The following is a 21222-nucleotide window of genomic DNA, read 5'->3' on the forward strand; positions in this document are numbered from 1 at the left end:
CAGTGTACTAAGAAATTTGCACCAGAAATTTGCACTTAAAGTCATGATTTTTCATGACTTTAAGTGAACAATCATGACTTTGTTCTTCTTAAAGTCATTCTTCATGACTTTAGTCATGAACAATCAGTCATGAACAATCAGTATCTATTTTCCGGTTCCAGGCTCAGTTTCTATTCCCCCAAACAGATGAACAAAGACACCCAGACATATTCTTACCTGTCTGAATCATCCGGATGTCTTTCGCTATCTCTTCTAGTTTTTTCTGATTTTTTTCCATGGTCTTCTGGGTCTCCTCAATATATAGCACATTGTCAGCCACTTTTGTGTTTACATCTGTGAAAGAATAATGAGTTGAGCAACAAAAGCGCACCGCACAGTACAGACACTGAAGGTGCCGGAGACTTGGATTTTTCCTACCATGCTGTTCTGATCTCAGTGTGACAGATTGCCGGAAAGTATTTTCACTCTGTGTCACCAGATATCCAAGCTGGGTTTTAATCGCATCAATGGCCTAAAGCACAAAGGAAAACTGTCACTGAAGTCACTCTGACTCACAAAGATAGAACACTCTGGAAGGCGAACAGTGACGGGCAGCATACGTCTTCTGCTCTTTGAGATAAGTTGAACGTGGTGAGGGAAGTGATGTTGGCATCGTCGATGTATTTCACTATGTTGTTATAGACGTTGGCAGCACTTATTGCTCTCTGAACAAAACCATTGGCATCGCCTTCTTTCAGATCCCTGGAGAAGATGGATTTATAAATTATTTAAAGTGGATAGAAAACTAGGAAAAACAAGTCACTTGGGAAGCACAGACAGGAAAATTTGGCCTGATATTGACATTGATGACTTTCCCATTGCTTTTCTGTTTCAGTTAAACTCCCCACTTTCCCGCACTGTCACAGTCACATGACCATATACCACATGACCAACTCCTCCCCGATCCCCTGGGAAACAAAACACAACAAGATGGAAGGAAATATCAGTAAATATTAGCTGGTTATGCTCAGGATAGTTGGGGAGCGGTGCATTTCTTCAGACGGCAATAATAACTCTGGTTCGATCTTTTCACAGATTATTTGTCTTATAAACTATTATGGCATATGTATGTAAAAACCTTTTTTTAAATAAAAGTTAAACATTGTGTCGTTAATTTGCTATTATGTAACACAAAACATCCAAATTGCAATAGAGCTGCATTGCTAAAAAAATAAATAAAGAAGACAATAGAATCCTTTCATTATCACAAAAACGTCTCCACAGCTTTTTGGACTGATTGCCTGTAAGGTACCAAAGTGTTCAATCAGGAAAACCACTTCCTGTTTCAGTAACATGATATGTGTGTGTACAGAGGGAATGTCTGATTGCATAGAGGTTTCTCACTCCTCCAGCTCGTAGGCCAGCCTCTCCAGCTCCGCAGCGTGATCATCGGCCTTCTGGACCAGGTCTCTGTCGACCTGCGACAGACGCTCCGTCTTCTCAGTCAGCTTCTGGCTGGCGCCGTCGATCTCGGCGTGGTACTCTGTCACATTCTGCAGAGGTTAACACACAGCTCAAGACAGACATTTACATATGATGTATAGGAAGAAGCAATTTTTTTTTCTGGCTATCTGACACCAAAGCAGACTCCAGCGTTTGTGTTTCAGGTCAATTAGGATCAATAAATTCCAGAATAATGAGAGCAAATTTTTTTAACAGATAATTTTTCAAAGAACCAAGGAAATATATGTTAACTTCTGACTGAAGAAAGCTTATGACTTGAGTCAGGTTCTTTCCAATTTGTTGGAATTTGGTCCATTCCTCTCGACAGAACTGGGTCAGATTTTTATGTCATTTGCTCAAACACACAGTTTCAGATCTGCCCTCAAGCTTGTCAACTGGAGAGAAGTCATAGCTTTGTGATGGCCAGGCCAAAACATTAGCCTCTTACTTACTTGAATCTGTGCTGAAGGTCATTGAACATTAGGAGGAGCCAATTGGGACCAATTTACACTGATTGGCTGATGTCTCAGGGAGATGCCCTAATATTTCCACAAAATATTCTCTAATTATGGAGCGCTATTTTATGAAGCGTTCCAGTCTTCACTCTCCTTTGTATGAATGGATTGCACTTGATAACAAAACATAAAAACACAGTTTGCTCTTTGCAGGCCAATATTGAGCAGACAATTGTGCAGTTGTAATTTTGAACAAAGATGAAGTTTAAAGAATTATTGCACCAAAATGTGAAAAAGTGTTTAATTATCTCTATGTAGAGAAAGTTGTTTCATTTGTGGCTGTCCATCATTGTACCTTTGCCATAGCATCCACCTCAGCCACCGTCCGCTTGGCGTTGGACATAAAGGCTCTGCTGGTCTCCAATGTGCTGTTGATGGCCAGCTGGTCCTCTGTCAGCTTCTGCTGTTTTGTCTGGAGACAGAAAAACAACACTGGGGTCATTTAGAATTATTATGTGTTGATGTCTGGTGGGGTTGTCCTTCTTGTTAAATTAAAAAAATTAAAGAAATTGACTTTTAAACCTCTTGGTATTTTATCTGAATAGATAAATGTGTTTCCAAAAACAGAGTAAAGACTGCTTAATGTCACATGTCAGAAAATATTAAATGGTTTCCATTTAATAATGTGAATAGGACTACATCTGTGGTCAGAGAGAGAGACTTGGAGAAAAAGTTGGAGGCGAGGCAGAGATGTGTTAGACATGCAGAGGAGGTCAAATGGATATAGTGCTCACTTTGTACAGTTAAACTTATTGGTTGATGTCTCCCTAAAATTTCCTCAAAATGGTCTTTCATTATGAGGCCATTATGAAAGAACATTATGTCATCGTTATGGCATCGGATGTTAAATGTGAAAATGCCAGATGGGAGTAACTGAGGAAGATCACAGAATTCCTGGGCGTAGTGATGAAGAACATGAAGGAGTTTGGTGTGACAGAGGAAGATGTTTGAGACATGACTGGATAGAAACAGATGATTCACTGTGGGAGGCAGAAGAAGTTGGAGTTATGTCAGAAGACTCAAAGCGATCTGTGGGGTTTATTGCACATTCAGTCTGATGTTTTTCAAGTAAAAACAAAACAAAACAAAATGTAAAATCCCACCCCACATTCCAGACTTTCCAGTGGAATCCGGTTGGAAAGACACAAGACAGTCAGAAACAAAATTCAAATTTCTAGACTTATTTAACAAAGGAGTAAAATTCAACAGTTATTATTTCTAGTTTTCTATTTACTATGAAAGGAAATGATCTCCATTGGTTTCTGCCTTGGCTGTGGTTCCTGTGCAGTAATTCTCCCTCGGTCTCCTGAGTGTTCAGAGGCATGCGCCCTGTGAAGCATCCATGCAGGCTTTTAATTTGAAATGTGGTTAACTGGAACGTTTTAAAGCCAGAAACAAGAACTAGCTGTAGATGTTAGAGAACAGGGAGAGATTTTACCCTCCTGATGTTTGGTTGATGCAGTAATCCGGGAGTTCAAATGAGTCTGCTTTTCTTTATCTTTATTTAGATTTTTTGTTTTGAACAAAAATAATAAAAATAATATCCTTATTTATGACTTGGAGGACTCCAAACCATTAACTGGTACTGTTTAAATCAGAAATTTTCCCCCGCAAAGAAGAAATATGTCGGTCAAAACAAGTTATTGTAATGTGGGACTCTAAACTTATTCTCATGTGGAGATGATATCATGAGAGCAAGCACTGCCTCTCCCCCTTTTACTGTAATGCTCCCAAACTCCCACAGATGGTTTCGCATTTCTGTACTGCTTAAAAACATGAGGACCAAACATGTGTGACTGAGTCCAAAATCGAGATAAGAATCAGCAGATACCACCTGGAGCAGCTTCACATTGGAACCTTTTCTAACGTGGGGAATTGATTCCATCAGTGCATTCTGATCAAAAAGTAACAACAAAGTGTGATTCCAAGAGCACAATGGTGGGGAAATCACCTCTTTCCTCTGGAATTTGAGGAGGCTGGCTCTGTTCTTGTCCTCTGTTTCCTGCACGGTGCCGGCTGCGCTCAGCAAAAAGTCTTGGGCCTCAGAGAGTCTGGAGGAGAATCGGGACAGGATCTCCTGGACGGATGGGACTCGGCTCTGTGAGATCATCAGCTTCTTCTCTAACTGACGGACGCGCGTCAGCACTGGAAACAAGAATCAAATGTGGATTTGTTACGACTGGAGGTGCTAATGATCTCATAGCTTTGAATTTCACAAGCACTGTGTGCTTTCATAGCAAGCTGTTGAGACCAGGGAACCAAACGGGTGTGGGTTAGACCATGCAACATTCACCTGAGCAACGAGAAACACAACAGCTTTCCTGAGAGAAAAATATGATTTAGGCCTGGGGTGTCAAACTCTAGACCTGGAGGGCCACTCTCCTGCAGTTTTTAGATGTGTCACAGGTTCAAAACGCTGGAATTAAATGGCTTAAATACGTCCTCCTCATGTAGATCACTTCTCCAGAGCCTTAATGATCTAATTATTCTACTCAGGTGGTGCAGCAGAGGCACATCTAAAAGTTGCAGGGCAGTGGCCTTTCAGGACTGGAGTTTGACACCTGTGATTTCGGTGTAACTAATTACATCACCTGGCGTTGACACCTGGCGTTGACAGACAACGTTCATCTGAGCTATGTTCATGAAGTGCAACTAATAAATAAATGTGAAGATATTATCTAGTACTTTACACTGTTAGTTGCTACTGCAGCGTTGGAATAGTTTCTTTGTAAAATAAAAATATTAGCATGTATTTTGAAGCTATGTTCACACAGCAGGTTTTGATGCACAATTCAAATTTTTTAGCTAAAATCTGATTTTTTTGTGTGTTGTCATTGATACTACTAATTTAATGTGACTTCAGTCAGGCTGCTGTGAGAACAGTTTACAACCCCAAAACAAGCTTTATGCACAGAGGAACAATGTAGACGTCACACAGCAGTGCACTGATGACAGAGGTAATACCAGGTAGAATGGAAATGGATCAATTTTAAAATTATTCCACAACTGGAGTCGACAGTACTGTTACTTGATCATAACACAAAGGAAGCTACTGAAAAGAAAGCACAATTAATAGCAATGCCAGTTTATGGAACGTTGACTGCAGCTTCTGCAGTTCAGTTTGGATGCGTTGTTGGAACCAGGACTGGTGGGATGTGATGTGATTTCTTTTCTAAGTTCAGAATTTTAAGAATTACAATTTCAGCCTTTGCTTGGATCTAGTTGTATCATGTCAAACTTCTGTTAATGCAGAATTATGATCCACTTACCACATCCACGATGTAAATGTTGGACAAAATGCTACATGACCATTCTAACTACAGATTTTGAAAACAGTTATTACCACATATGGCATTGGGAAAGATCAGAATTTTTGTTTGACCTAAGTCGTTTTTCTTACACCTTAACCTTTGATATTACAGTGATATAAATGACAAAAAATATCTATGAGTCTCATATTCTTATTTTAAAGTCTCAGTATAAGTTTATCTGCCCTCTGTTTGACAGGGACGTTACCCAGGACAGAACAGGATCTGGTTTAATAAATGAACCAATGCTGAGCAGAACCAATCACAGCTCAGCTTGAGGAAGTCATCACTGTATATGTGCAGAATCCTGCTTTGCAGCGAATAAATAGTTTTTCTCACAGTCGTGAGCTTCGGTTGTTTCGTCTGTGGCGATGGGTTCCCGTGGCGACAAGTCGAGCCGTCTCATCCATGACACCATTTCCTGTGTGACCTCTGTGTTACGCCTGACAGTCTCTGGATCCATCTCCTGCTGGACATTGTACAGTTCCCAGTCATGGATCATATCTGTGGACACACACACACACACACACACACACACACACACACACACACACACACACACACACACACACACACACACACACACACACACACACACACACACGGGGCCCAATGAGAACTCGATGGGCCTTGGATTACTCAAGTTAACAGACATTCAAGCACCTGCCAAGGAAGTTATTTATTTTAATATTTGTCTGTATAGAATATGTTTGATTTTGAACTTTATGATTTACAGAAAATCCCCCCAAATTCAAAATACAAACAGTTTAAATCAGAACGATGTTGGATGTTAACCTTTGGCTAGAGCAGCATCAAATTCAACAACAAAAAAAGAAAAGGATTTATTTCTCCTCAGTTGGTGGGCAGACTGTTGTTTAGTCTGCTTTAACACATTCATAGGTGGTGATATCTTCAACATGTCCTTTTCCTTTCCAAATCATTGTCACCTGTAAGTTCAGTTTTTGTGAAAACTCCATGAGTTGAACATGTTTTTCTCATCCACCAAAACTGCCATAATATCAGCAGACTGAACAGCCCGTGTCGGTACCTTCAATGCGTTTGTTGAGATCTGTGAGGTTAGTGTCCAGCTGCTCAGCGATGGCAAACATGTCCACCGTCTCAGTTTCCAACTGAACCCCCTGTCTGTTCATGTGGCTCTCCTGAACACAAACGCAAACACAACAGGAGCCCATTAGGTTAATTCATGTCTTGGATTTGAGTTTTTAAAAAAAATATATTTTCAATATTTGGACAACGCCATCTACTAATTATCAAACAACTCTTTCTCTGCCCTGAGCCACAGATGCCTTAATATTGCTTTTTGTTTTTGACCTTCAGTAAGTGATTTCGTCTTCTTAAAAAGTTTACATTTCAAAGCATCTTACAGATTATTAAATACAATTGAAAATTAAACCAAACAACTTTTATTAACAAATGAAACTTGTATCTAACAATAATTCATTAAGCTGAATAATAACACACATGGTAAGAGATCTGAGCTGGAATAGGATTCATTCATTTTTGAAGGAGAAAAGAACAATATGACTCATAACATCCATGTCCTTTTCTTTGATACAGCAGAAGACGAAGACTTTACTGACCGACTCTCCGAGTGCGTTGATGTCCACCACCACAGCGTCTGCAGCCTCTTCCAGCTCACTAGTCTTTCCTTTCATTACAGACAACTTATTCTTCCAGACTTCAAACTGCCTCTAAAAGGGAAACAGTGAAGCTTCTTTACTCCAAAACGTTTCAGAAAGTTAAAAATGGGGAAAAGTCATTGTACTGTGAAAAAGGTTTGAAACGATGTGAAGACATAATTTGTTTGACTGCCATCTCCAAAAGTGTGAGTAAAAACTTTCCTTCTTTGGCAAATTGTCTTTGCAATAATTTACATTATTCATGTCTTAAATGTTCACAGGTTGCTGTAATCTTTTCAAATAAACTGTTGTCTGAATATATACTCAGCAAAAATGGAGCCAGAAAAACACCCAATAAGAGCCACATGGTGACAAAAATTCAACAAACTTCAATTCTATTCAATTGTTGATTAATTAAGTCTTTAACTTTCATCTGGATGTGATGTAAATATGAATAGCATTTTCCCTTCAATATTTAAGATGAAAGCGTTATAATATTCAGCCAGATTAAAACTGCAAACATCACAAAAGTATTAAATACTGCTCTTAAATTAAGAATTAATTTCTTTATCTTTGACATTTTGAGTAATTTGCTCAGAATATGTTGCGGAAAAGCAAACAGAAATCTTGATCTCATCGTGCCAATATTGAGCCCAATATCAATAGTCACCTTATTATAGTTGGTTTTGATATTTAGATCAGTATTTATATTAACAGTGCTAAAACCCGCCTCCTGGCTGTGATTGGTTGTTTCTAGTTAGTGCCGAGACAAGGCACTAAGTAGGCAGTTATCACTGTCATCACACAGCGATAACTGTATGATTTTACATAAATATGTAAAAAAATACATTTATAATTAAATGCTGCAGCTTTAAGGCATTTTGTGAAAACAGCTGTTAAAATACAGTCTCACTGTTGATGCGACGAGGCAAAAATAAAAACAGAACTAGATATTAGTGGTTCACCTGCAGGTGGTGAGCGGTGTAGTTGTAGTACTTGAGCCTGTCGTTGGCAGCGGCCCCCGTGGAGATGTTCAGCACTCCAACCTTCAGCTGGTCCAGCGTCTTATTGGACAACGTTAGGTCTCTGATCAGGTGCCAGATGCAATCGTCACAGTCTGGAAGCAGAGAAATATTCACAGAGATGTTGAAGCGCTTCTCCTCCTGTCTGCTGGCTGGTGAGCTGATGCTCAGCTCCACTCACCGTTGTAGCAGAGGTTGACAGTGGCCTCTGTCAGGCATTCTCCTGTGTGCATGTTGCAGTGACCACTCTCGCAGTCACACTCTGCAGACAAACACACGCCCAGTCAGGATCTGATGAAACACTTCAGAGCTCTCATTGTATTTGCTGTAGGTAGGTGATATTGCCACAACAGAATATCACAGTATATTTTTTCCAAATACTTTGATAATGATATCACAGACAATACTTTACATTTGATGCTTTTTTAAAAATGAATTTGGCTGAATATGTCACTTTAAACTTAAAAACAGATTTTCTTTTATAAACAGTCACCATAATAGAAAATGTATTCATATAAATGTACATAAAATCAGACAATATGTTTACGTGTGTTAAAGAAAATATGAAATAGGTAAGTAAAAATAAATATAAACTAATTTTGGCCATCAAATAATATTCTGAAATCCTTCACCAAGTTTAAATAAAAATACTTAAATTCACAAATGAAACAAATCGCTGTGTTTCAGAACATCAGTTTTACAAGATGTGAAGTGTTTTTTTTTAAGAACTCAAACATTATGTGCAAGACTAAACATTTTGTTTTAATTTAAAAGAAAAACGTCCTTTTAGAAACACACCAAAATATATGTCGCATAAAATCCCCACAAAAGTAACATTTTGTGCACTTTGTAATGATTAGGATCTTTGTTCATTTAATTTTTTTTTCTGTGTGACAGACATCTCCACTGAAGCAATGATGGTCTGTCAGTGTCCTGGTTTTTAGCTTTCATGTTCCTGCAACAGAAACTATTGGACATCAGTCCCTTATCACAGATATCAGCGAATCTGATATCTGTGTAAGTTAGTCCAGACCGTGGCTCAGCTGGCCAGCTTGGTGGATGGTAAACAACTATAAGAAGCATTGCTATAGTTGGAGTGTAAGGAGTGTGGACCACATAGTGCCTCACTACCTGAACGAGCAGGTGGAGGCCATCAAGAAGCTCGGTGACCACATCACCAACCTGACCCACAGGCGCTCTCACAACAACAAGATGGCGGAGTACCTGTTTGACAAGCACACCCTGGGAAGCAAAAGCTAAATTCCCAGAAGGGAACATGGAGTAGAAATGTGTGTAACAAAGACTTCCAGAAACACTGCAGAGGTTCATAACTGAACCCCTAAGTAGAACCTGTGCAGTGTTCCTTAACTGATATATATAACCTGTGCAGAGGCATCTTTTAATTTGGCATAATCATTTTTATACCAGTGTCAAAAAACTCCACCTGGATTACCATAAACAAGATGATATGGCATACACTTCTGCTGTCCATATAAATATCAGGAGCTGCAGAGGGTGGTTTGGCAGGAGGCCTGAACATCTGCCTTGTGGTCTCCCTGCTGAGGGATTAATGACTTTAGCAGCTGCACAATGTATACACGTTTAAGCTGCATGGTGATGTCATCCAGCTCTCTGCAGAGAGCCTTCAGGCTAAGGGTCACAGCTCTTAACGCATTCTCCTCTGATAACACCAGCGCTGCTGCAATCGTGGGTGTGGGAATGGATGGCTGAGTTCATCCTGTCCTAACAGGAATGCATACTCCATTCATCAAGAAGCTCTTCTCATTCTCTGTCTTCTAATTTGCAGACAGAGAAGGACCATTTGGTCTCCTGACTTACTCTGGCAGCCAGACGGACTGTAATCCCAGTATCCTGCGAGGCAGCGCTCGCAGTAGCGGCCTCCGGCCCCTGGGCGGCAGGGACAGCTGTGGGTGAGTGGATGGCATGTTGTGCGAAGGGAAGCTGGCCCACATTCACACCTCCTGCAGCCCTGACAGCTGGAGAAGCCAAAGTAACCCTCCTGGATTAAGAAAGCCCCAAAAAACAAACAAGTCAAGTTATATTGAATCTGGGAACTGTGGGATCATTTTCCTTTTCTGTTCGTGGAATGACCGAATAAATGCTACAACTCATTATTTGACAGGAAATATAATCACAGTGCAGTTTTAGCTGCTATACAATTCTTTTGCCTCCATGGTTTTCTTAATTTTACTATTTGCCAGAGCTACTTTTACTTTCACTGGAGTATTATAGTCCAATTGGGATGGAGGTGTGGAGCTGAGTTATTAATTAGTTTAGTAGCAGTTGATGTAAAATGAATAGTATCAAATATTTACATAATTCACATTTGTAATTAGAAATTATTGTTACATGCTGCAAAAAAAGGGATTAGTTCCTAGGTGTGAAATTTTTGACAAGGTGGTGTATGATGCAATCAGCAGGTCTTTTCCTTTAGTTGTTGATCATCCTGTGGGAAATAATTCATACGCATATTGACTGTGTTGATTATTTTTATTGATACTATGATAAACTCATTAATGAGGATCAGAAAGCATATTCTGAACATTAAGTTGAGATTCAGATTAATAAATCAGAGTCAAAATGAAGTTCAGATAGTCAAGAAATTAAAATTTTAATACAGCATGAATCTGTTAGTCAAGATATTTAATGAAGGCCCAGAAAAAACATTGATTTAGTGATTCATGTGTTAGAAAACTTTCATTCTGTCATTCAACATTGTTATGAAATGCAACAATTTGTTTCTCCTACAGCATCAGTGAGCAGAAGCCTGCGGTGAGTCTCACCTCACACTGGTCACAGAGACGACCTTTAACGCCGGGCTTGCAGTGACACACTCCTGTCCTGTCGTCACATGACGAGGTGCCGCATTTGTCACACTCGCACTCTGAGACAGACAAGAACACACACACACTGATGAGAACCTGCAACATCGCAACACACAGCGTTCAAGGTGGAAGGGATTCGTTCTAGAATTAGCCGTACAGTAATCAGTCAGCCAAAATGGTGGCCTCGGCTTGAATTTCCACAGAGCAGCTTTCCCTTTGTGAGACACGCAGTCGCACACACCTGTTAATCTGAAGTAGTCAGGACTTAAAAGTTATTGTGGCACCAGAGGCCTTTTTTTATTGGTCGCTGGACAGTAAGAGAAGTGGGCCAGGAATCCCACCAGTGACAGCTGAGGATTGCAGCCTCTCTATGTGGCGCGTCTGGGACAGAACAATCACATCACAACACTGCCACTGAAGAAACGCCCAATTGTAATTGAATGCCTTAAGATTGGGAAAATTCTGTCTTTAAGAAGCTCCTGCTCTTTCTGAAAATCTGCCTTCAGAAAGTCACCACAACATGTCTCCTCTATTAAACCTTTAACAACGTTTTTACCAGTGTTGCACAAAGAAGTAACTCATATAATGAGCGCAGAAGACGTGCATTTCAACCAGGTGTTTGCTAATTGCTGTCGGCTAGTCTGCAGGAGATGGTGGAGGGTTGTTCGGTGAGGCAGAACCTCGTAAGCTTGGAAACTGCAGCTCTGAGGAGGAGCTTTGTCCTCGAAGGCAGAGCTCGGTCCAACCAGGTGTTTTGCACAGCTGAATGGTTGCCATGGAGAGTAAAAGATTTCTCAAACATGCATAAAATAATCAAAACCCGAGGTATGATTTAGATGATGAAAAAAAACATCTAAAAATGATGTAAATGTCATTTTAATACTGCATAATACCGACTGTTTAAATTAAAAATATGAAACATAAATTAAGTTACTGCATAAATATTCAGGTTATTTCCATTCCTCTCATTGTGACCTCTGGACTTTTGGACAATTAGCTTAGTTACTTTAAAGGAGGTGAATCTTTAAGCTATCACTTATTTCATGTTAAATGTTTTTATTTAACTGAAATCAGTTTTCACCATTGAATAGTTTTTGTAAATGTTTTTGGTCAAAAAGATCATATTTTGTTGATAATCAACATAAACGCAACATCGAAGCCAGTGAATGTTTTTAATAGGCACTGTTTTTCGTGCAATAACCACCTCCCACCCCAAACCATCCTCCCTACCTCTGCAGTTCTTGGCACTGATGGCATCGCCATAGAAACCGGGGGCACAGCGCTCGCAGCTGGCGCCGGCTGTGTTTCCCCAGCAGTGCTGGCAGCGGCCCGTCACGTTGTGGCACTCGTTGAAGATCAGGTTAGGATCCGTGTTGCCGTTGCAGTCGCACCTCTTACAAGATGAACCAATCAGCATCGGGTTGCCATAGTAACCTGGGGCACACCTGTAGCATGGTGTGCACAGTGTCGAATGCAAGGTTAATGCTGAACACTACATATTACTGATTTTAAAAATAAATCACTTTAAACAAAGAGCAAAGAAACAATGTGGACAAAGAGAAAGTGTGACCAGCTCTGACCTCTCACAGTGATTTCCAGCATAGCCCTCTTTGCACTTGCACTGCAGAGTGCTTATCCCTTTTTTGCAGTATACAGCAAAGCTGCCCGGAAACACACACACACACACACACACACACACACACACACACACACACACACACACACACACACACACACACACACACACCCCCACACACACACACACACACACACACACACACACACACACACACACACACACACACACACACACACACACACAACAAGAAAGTATGTCAGTAAATAGACATCACTAGCCAATACTCAACCTTGACAGAAAGGCACAAAATATTACCCATTTTTTGTCTAGTTTCTTGTGCAAATGTCCTGGTTCAATTGAAAAGGACAAAACAAATTTACAAGTACATTTTCAGCAAAACATAGGAACTTATTTTATGTCAGTAATTCCTTAATATAAATAAGAAAGTACTAGTTCAGTTTAAGGGTGCAGCAATTGCAGTTTTCTGGCCGATCTTTTAAAAAGCTTAATCTGCCCATTCCAATTGTGGTCAGTAGCATTTGTTTTTGTCTGAAATGTTGCTAAATATAGCAAGAAAGTTCCTGAGTTGGCAACACTGTGGTCACTATTGTTAATTGTAAATGTGCAGACACAACTTGGCGGGCAGGTCTGTTCGTCAAACCTTTCTCACCAGAGAGCAAAAGAAGACAGTGGTTGATTCTTAGACCTTTGCCAAGCTACATAAAATCACTGAATAAGATCGGCTTAATATGTAAAAATCAACCAATCACCGATCTCCCAAAATTAAGGAAATCATTACCAATGAATTGAGTTCAGTTATAACTTAGGCCAAATGTTATAAATGAAATAATCTGCCAGTGGAACTCGTACTTGTTATTAATTTCTAAGAATTATTAAGTTCAAATAAGCTCTTATATCTTGCTAAAAAGTTACTTGTAAGTTAGTTTTGTCTTATTTAATGTCCTAAGATTTTTGAACTGGAAATTAGACAAAAATAACAAAAATACTTGATAAGATTTAGTGTTTTTGCATTGTTGAGACCGGAAGAGCAAAGCAGCTTACTTATTGGAGGGGGCAGAGATGGGGCAGGAGCAGGGGATGCAGGCATGGCGCCCGTCCTGTCTAGAGCTCAGAATGTAGCCGTCTTCACACAATTCACAAAAATCCCCTGTGCTGTGATCCTTACAGTTCTGGAGGTGTCAGGCAGAGGTCGTATGTTACACTCGGCACCAAGGTGATCACCCAGGCGAGTCTAAAAGCGATACTTACAATACAGATGCCAGTGATGTCTTCACAGTAGTCTGCATGGCCCTTGCAGTTGCATGACAGACAGGTGTTTTGTTGACTGACAAAGGAACCTCTTGGACACTGAAAAAATTAAATAAAATTCACCCACTACATCTTCATTACTCATGTTTCTGTTATCTGGTTCTTGTATTTGCAGAAGACAAGAGGAAGACGGAAAGTTTATCCGACAATCTGTCTGTGACTGTTTTGACAATGCATTGAGGGAGGGATTCCTTCTAAGCATGCATATTATTTACAATTTAGTACATGTGAGAAAGACACTTTCATGTCTCCATTTGTCATTCTCTCTCCCACAGAGGACCAGATCATGAGGATCCTTTGCGTACAAATAAATTACAAGCAGAAATCGTTTTGTATCAAAATTTATATATGATTGAATCATGACCAAAGAATCAGAGTGAAATTGTGAGGCAGTAAAAGAGTCCCATCTCTAATGTTCTCTTCTCCTGGTTTCTGCCTATGTTCTTCCAGTAACCATCTCCCAGCAGGATTCTGCCATGCTGTCCTCTATGTCTGGGATGGTGATGTCAGGCTGAGTTTTTTCCTTTTTTCCTCCAACTGTAACTGACATTAAGGTCAAACATTGAAACTTTGGTTTGAGCTCCACAGTGTCTGTAGTTAGATCTATATAGGCACAAGCGTGTGCTTGTTATGAGCGCTGAACAAGCACATGCACGCGTACCTCACCACCTCGGCGGTGCGGAGCAGAGCAGCGTGAGACGCTGGAGGACAGAATGTGATGGAGAAACACCTGCTACACTGGCAGACCTTTAAAACAAGAGCAGCCTGGCTGTGCTTCACCCCCTGAAGCCATGATACTGTCTCCATCAGTTTCAGTTCATTTCTCGGCTCTTCTTCTGTGGCTGTGGTTCTTCTCACCGGAGCCTGAGCTGCTGCTGCTGCCGCGATCTTTGTGCTCCGTCACATTGGTTGGCCCATCTCATCTTAACTATATCTCAGGTGGATCCGTCATCATATTAGTGGGCGGGGCTTATGCAACCAAATTTTTTTGCATGTTTGAATTTATAATTACCACCAACAATAGCAGCATGGACGATGCTTTGTTGTTTGTAAGTGAGTTTGAACACTAGTGTGATTTATGATGTCATGTTGATTTTCATCACCCATAATAAACGTTAATGATTTGCTTGTGTTTTGAGTAAAGCGTGGAGCGGGAGGAGAAAGGAAGACCGTTCTCTTGACATATAGGGAATAATAATAATAATAATAATAATAATAATAATAATAATAATAATAATAATAATAATAATAATAATAATAATAATTGCTGCTTTTTAACGCCCTGATTGGTTAAATCTGAGTTCTGCTTGGTCCAATCCCAGCTATTCTAGAGGACTCTTCATGCCTCTAGAATGAGGCATGTTTTAAATGAGAAAATTATTTCTCATTTAAATGAGGAAATTATTTCTCATTTAAATGAGAAAATTTTTTCTCATTTGAAACACACAGAGCACATATTACTGTCTATGTAATGTCTGTCTGCCTAACATCCAACAGGCACACATGGATTTTCTTTCTTGCTTCCCCTCCTTCTTCTGTGGTTTTGCTGTAGTCTGTTTTGTTTATTTGCCTCCATTGACAGACTTCCAGCTCTGCTCCTCCTTCTCTTGAGAAATCAACTGACTGACTTTCTCCACAGTATATTCCTGCAGTATATTCTCCTCAGCTCTCGAATTATGTCTCACCAGACTGTTGTTGCAACCACAGCGGTGGGGAACTCTCCACCTCGCTCCTCTCAGCTTGCCCTGATTGCCTCACAACTTTCAAAATAAATTCCTGCTCTGCTTCTCTCCTTTTTATGATTCTCCATTGGGCCTTTCCTCTTTTCAAATGGCTAACAGTAGCATTGATACCCCTTATACGTTTGAAGGTCAACATTTTTAAAGTTGGATGTTTGTTTTTCTTTACTGTGATTTTATCCAACACAAACTGGTGGATAACTCAGATGTGAAGGAAATTAAACAGCTATGTGGTTTTCAAAATGGAATTTATTTCTATTCATCACCCTCAACTCAATGCCATAGAATATATGTGCTTGGCTTAAGGGACCCAAATGCAAAGACCTATGCATGGAGAGCAAAGTTCTTGTTAAACAAAACAAAGAAAACATAGAGTTTACTGTGCTGGAAGGCAGAGACATGTCACCAGAACAGAGGAACTGCCAGAGAAAACTAAACCACCCTGAGCAGAGAAGAACGAGGGGTGGGAACCAGGAGAGGCAGCTGACTCAGCCTGTACGGAGGCACTGACTTGAAAATTTGGGCAGATGTCAACTATTACTATTGCTATTATGTTCGATAACTGGTATTATAAGTATTATATGTATCAAAAAACACAGCCACATCACCTCCTCTCTGCTTCGGTTTAACTCCCCACAATCCTTTGCTGTATCACTGAGAAACAAATAGCAGCGAGATGGAAATAAATATTTATTAATATCAAACTAAAACTAATGTGTTAAATGATGACTAATATAACGATATTACTACCAATATATTGTAATCCTTTCTTTGCTTTCCAATAATTCTCCTAATTTTGTTGAAAAAACGTCTCTTTCATATCAGAGTGTTGTTCTGAAGATCAGGTCTGAGTGGAAGCTTCCTGTCTCATGTCTCAGGATGTTCCACACCGTCTCTCTCAGTGTCTCATACCTGAACTTCAGGAGCTGCAGCTCTCAGTGATGCCTACAATGGGACATTGTGAGCTGCAGCCAGAAGGACGCCCAGCGATTGACCTTCCTGCTGCATGCAACCAGCCGGACGTTGACATTCAGAGGGTGGAACATTCCACAGACGTCCAGCTGTGGATGCTTGTGATTCACACTGAGTTTGCTGTGGATGCTTGTGATTCACACTGTGTTTAATCCACAGATGGGCTGTGAGACAAAGATGTGTTTGTTGCCAGCTCATGTTAAACATCCTGAAAAACAGAACGCTGTCTCCCACACAGGACATATTTCCTGTGGGTTTCCCTCACTATCAGTATGCACAGAGCATCGTTAGGTTATTATACACTTAAGTGTCATGCTGCCATGTAAAAACGTCCCAAGAAAGTTTTAAATTTAACTTCTCATTTAACTTGGCTAAAATAAAAATAAATACCACAAATTTACAGAAAAGGCAATCAAAGCAATAGAGAACAACTGGAAGATGACAGTTGACTCTGGGTGAAACAGCTGCAGGGGGCCAAGGATTGTGAGGGGCTTTAAGGATTAAGCGTTGGGATTAGCATATGGCACGGACTTCTCTAAAACTTTCTCTTTGCCCATTAAATTGTCAAAAGTTTAATGCAAAATTACTTTTGTGCAGGTAGGCTGCAGTTGAAGCATTTAAATATTTTAATAGCCAAGTTACTTCGATGATGAGGCTAAAAATTATAAACAAGAACCAAGTAAAACAAAGCTTGAACTAATTATGAAGGGAAGTAGCATGCTGTAGAAAGCTGTAGCTAATTTAATGCTCAGCACATATTAAGGTTGTTTTTCCATTGTGCTTTAACCAGAACCAGAAGGGACCTGCTGGTTGGTGGAGCTGCAAAATACTTTTAATTTTCTCACCAAGAATCTGCGTTCTTGTGTTTTTTTTTTTTCAGTCCTCAGGAATAAAGTGTCCCTTTGTGGCTGACAGAAAAGCTATTCACACATTTCTTTTAAAAAATATTTGTTTATTTCTCCTCTGCACATGTCATCAGCTGGTTGTTGTGGCTTTGGAATGAACATTTGACTGAGAATTAGCTTGTTGCGCCAGGGTCATAAAAAGGTTTACATTTAGCTAGAAATCATTGAGATGGTTATTATTTTTTATCACATACTTGTTTTCTTTATGAGTGTTAATTCAAAACATCCAGGTCTGTGGAAACTTTTTCCTTCTTCACATCCCTTCTGTTTCAGTCCACGCAACATTTTTATTAAACAATGTCGTCAACAATTGTTTCTTAAAATGAGCCTTCTGACAACCTGACCAACACAATGGCAACCATGTGTGGCCAGTGAAACATAACAGATGACAACTAGATGGAAAAATAAATGCAGCTAAAAATCCTGCAGATCGATAGTGTCCAGACTGACTGGAGAATCACAAGCTATTACCACTTTTCTGCTTTCAGAAAAATTTTGGAAATATTTGTTCCACTTTTTATTGATTCATTCATTTCTGAAGCAGGTGTCTTTCTTTTAAGGATTAGGATTTCATCAGAACCTGCAACCCATGGGTAAAAAAGTATCCTGTAGTTAATCCAACCTGTTGGATAAAGAGAGATGGGACCTCCAGGATTCGTGAAAACTGCAACAGAGTCTGTGATGTTTAATCTCTAATGCGTAGCATGACTAAACCAGAGCCTCCGCTTCTCTTTTGTTTTCTTACATTTTTGACCTCAGATTCCCCTGAGAGGAAACGCCGCCTGAGATGTTCTGGCCGGGTGAGGTTCTCATGACCTGAGATCTGTATTTTCCAGAGGATGTTCACCAGACTTGAATCTGATACCCCCAAACCTCCACCAACCACTTCTCCTTGCTATTATAATGACAGCACAGCATGAACCGATAGGAGGAGACGAGTCAGTCTGTTTTACTCCTGGTTTACTCCTCATTGCAGAAAAATTAACCAAACAGATGATAAAGAGATGTGACTCAAGGTTTATTTACCCAAACTTACTGTATGCACTCAGCAGAAATAAAGGCTTTCTGCAAAACTATAGGATGATGTTGTGGCTGCACAGGCATGAAGCTGCAGTGCCAGAGAGTATTTACTTTACAAAGCGTTCATCTGTAGATCCAGATCCTGTTGTTGTATTTTTGTCAGCAGCTCTGCAGAGCTTTCTGAAGGCAGTTGAAGCTGAACTGATGCATTGTAAATACTGGAATGCCACATCAGAGAGCGGCTGGAGTGAACCGGCTGAGAGGCAGCTTTGTGTGTTGTAGTGGATGCAGTGGGAAGACTGACCGTGGCAGACATGACAGAGGGTGTCTGTAATGTCGCTGCTCAAAATAATGAAGACTACTTCTTAGGATATGACTGAGAAACATATGACAATATAAGTTGATATTGATAATTATTGATTAATTTTCAGTTTTGACTCTTAAATGCTGCCAAAGTGGGAGCACGACCTATCCTGTTTTATCCACAGTTTTTACTCCACACTGCTGTTATTTTTAAAGGGATAGTCTTATGTGTTTTCCAACAACACAGAATCATTCTGTGGCACAATCAAGTAACAATGCAACCTTCAGATGTTAAGAAATGCTTTATATATCAAATATAAGGAGGCGAATCTGTGTATTGTAGGTGGAGCTAGGTCCATTCAGACATTTTGCACAGGTCAATGGTTGCCATGGAGATTAAAGAATTTCTCAAACATGCACGAAAGAATCAAGGCAAAACTCCAGGTATGATTGTGATGAGGGAATAACATTATAACATGATTAAAGCTCAAAGAAATCAATTTCACATAACACTGCCACTTTAAGCAGTTATGAGGCACCATGCTGCTGTTGCTTGGAAACAAATGAGTGAATCTTTAGTATTGCTTAGCTGGGTGTGAGAGGTTGAGCGCCTGAAACCTCTCCTCTGACTACATGCAGTTCTGTATGGCAAAACTGATTGATTATTCTGTCACACAAATTATCTATTGCTATAGATCATGAGTTGTGAGATGTATTATTATATTGTTATTGTTCATTCCCACTGATTCTGCTGCCATTGCTAACCATCATCCATATCATCACCTTCCTAAAAGTTATTTTTTACCTAAAGTGATTTTTTAAAAGTAAAATTATCACGTCTTTTGGCAAAAATGACTTTGGCTATTATTTTACGAAGTTGATATTAAATGCAGTCACTCACTGCTACAAATGAAAATGGCTGCAAACAGAATATTAAAGGTCCAGCAGTAGAAGAAGACCCTCCTGCACGACCATCAAAGATGTAGGGGTTTCTGGATGGTAAGTCAACCAAAAACACTTGGATTTTCCAACAGCCATTGTGCAGCACGCGTAGCAGTAAAACTAGCTGACCAAATGTGTTCGTCTTCTAATAATGTCGTGGGTGGAGCTCAATTTGGGTAGCTAGTTGGCCGAGGTTGCTAGGTGAAGGGCAATGACCACTCCTTATGACTTTATAACCAGGAGGTTTTTAAATGACTCGTCTTCGAGAAATCGAAGAACATTAACAGGAAAAGACTTGCTGGATGTTATTCTTGGCATTTTGTTTCCAAATGGAAGTACAAAAATGTGCCAAAAGCAAATTTTGCATAATATGCCCCCTTCAAAAACAAACAAGAAAGAAATAGTTTTTTGTTTCTATTCATGACTTGACTATGACCAACAACCAAATATAGCCTATTGCGGTACAACTTCAGATCTCTGCATATCCCTACAAGGTCTGCCTTTCTGAGTCAAGAGTGAAGAAATGAGGGTGGTTCTACAGACTTCTGAAAAGGTCCTTTGTGTTTATAACACTTTGTTCATCTGGTAAGGTTAAGCTAAATCAGTGGGACTAAAGCTGTTTACTCATAATGGTTTCTCATGTACTTCCTCTTGGTTTTCTTTCCCCGACCATCACTCAAAGACTGGCAGCTTGTTTCCATTAAGAAACGGTCAGGGAGGGGCAGCAGGCACATGACAGCTGGGGAGACAGTATCTCCGGAGATTATCTGAGCTCCATTCTCAGGGTAACCCTAATGCAAACACATACCCACATGGACATAATGCACTACCAAAACAGGGCGGAGTCTTTGTAAAGTTTCCAACAGACAATGTTTTACTCACTTAGAAAGCAGACCTTTTGCCTATAAATCAAAATCATGCATGGATCATGTCAGGAGCAGGTCAGGACAGTCAGACCAAGCAAAGTGCCAGATATCATGAACAGCGGACCAGCCAAAAGCTATAAGAGTCTTACTTTCATGAGAGTTTGTTGTTGTTCCTCGTACCGCAACCGGTTGGCAGAAGTTGGGCAGATAATTCCTGTGAGGATGGAGACAAGGCAAAGGTAGGACAGGGGTTTTGGAGCCATATTTAGGTTTATCCAGCGTCTCCCCATCTTTGTCTGAGTCACAGAAGTGTCCTTTGGGCGTCTCCAGCCTTTAACTTTACTTCTCCTAATGTCCAGATCCAGCGCTGCCCCTTGTGCTGGCCTGAGCTGAATCCTGTACAACTAACTTTTGTGGACTTCCTCTCTTTTCTCTCCTCCCTCCCTGCCCTTGTGGGCTTGCTTCTTCCCTGAGCCAGGCCCAAATCACATACAGATGGGAAGCTCAGTGAAATAGAGAGAGAGGAAGGCATAGAGAGAGAGACACACACACAAAGAGAAAGAGAGAGAAAGGAGCAAGAGAAGGATTTCTATCTCCTGACAGCTCAGGGCAGACAGTGCACTCATCCAAACAGCTCACCCCACCCCCAACCCAACTGGCAGAGTCATATTGAGTGCTCTCACCTTGTCTCATTTCCAGGACCATGGCACCCTTTTCACCTTGGTTTGAGCAGGCAGTGAGTACCCCTCCCCCT

General features: G+C 40.3%; 1 protein-coding gene across 1 annotated transcript in view; it reads right to left on the reverse strand.

Annotated features, from left to right (window-relative positions):
* lama4 (laminin, alpha 4) overlaps positions 1-20951 on the reverse strand; it is a 35437-nt gene extending 14486 nt beyond the window's left edge. The window contains exons 1-18 of the mRNA XM_055044601.1: positions 20618-20951; positions 13662-13760; positions 13455-13582; positions 12394-12474; positions 12044-12258; positions 10772-10872; positions 9807-9987; positions 8149-8229; positions 7911-8062; positions 6907-7017; positions 6354-6465; positions 5645-5809; positions 3949-4142; positions 2293-2409; positions 1384-1532; positions 600-741; positions 418-511; positions 217-333 (exon numbers count right to left, since the gene is read on the reverse strand). Coding sequence (XP_054900576.1) covers positions 217-333; positions 418-511; positions 600-741; positions 1384-1532; positions 2293-2409; positions 3949-4142; positions 5645-5809; positions 6354-6465; positions 6907-7017; positions 7911-8062; positions 8149-8229; positions 9807-9987; positions 10772-10872; positions 12044-12258; positions 12394-12474; positions 13455-13582; positions 13662-13760; positions 20618-20758 — 2380 coding nt within the window. The 5' untranslated portion in view covers positions 20759-20951. The remainder of the gene's footprint in view (positions 1-216; positions 334-417; positions 512-599; positions 742-1383; positions 1533-2292; positions 2410-3948; positions 4143-5644; positions 5810-6353; positions 6466-6906; positions 7018-7910; positions 8063-8148; positions 8230-9806; positions 9988-10771; positions 10873-12043; positions 12259-12393; positions 12475-13454; positions 13583-13661; positions 13761-20617) is intronic.
* Between the last annotated feature and the right edge of the window lie 271 nt (positions 20952-21222).

This window comes from Poeciliopsis prolifica, unplaced genomic scaffold, assembly GCF_027474105.1.
Source record: "Poeciliopsis prolifica strain line A6 unplaced genomic scaffold, Auburn_PproV2 SCAFFOLD020, whole genome shotgun sequence".
Taxonomy (NCBI): Eukaryota; Metazoa; Chordata; class Actinopteri; order Cyprinodontiformes; family Poeciliidae; genus Poeciliopsis; species Poeciliopsis prolifica.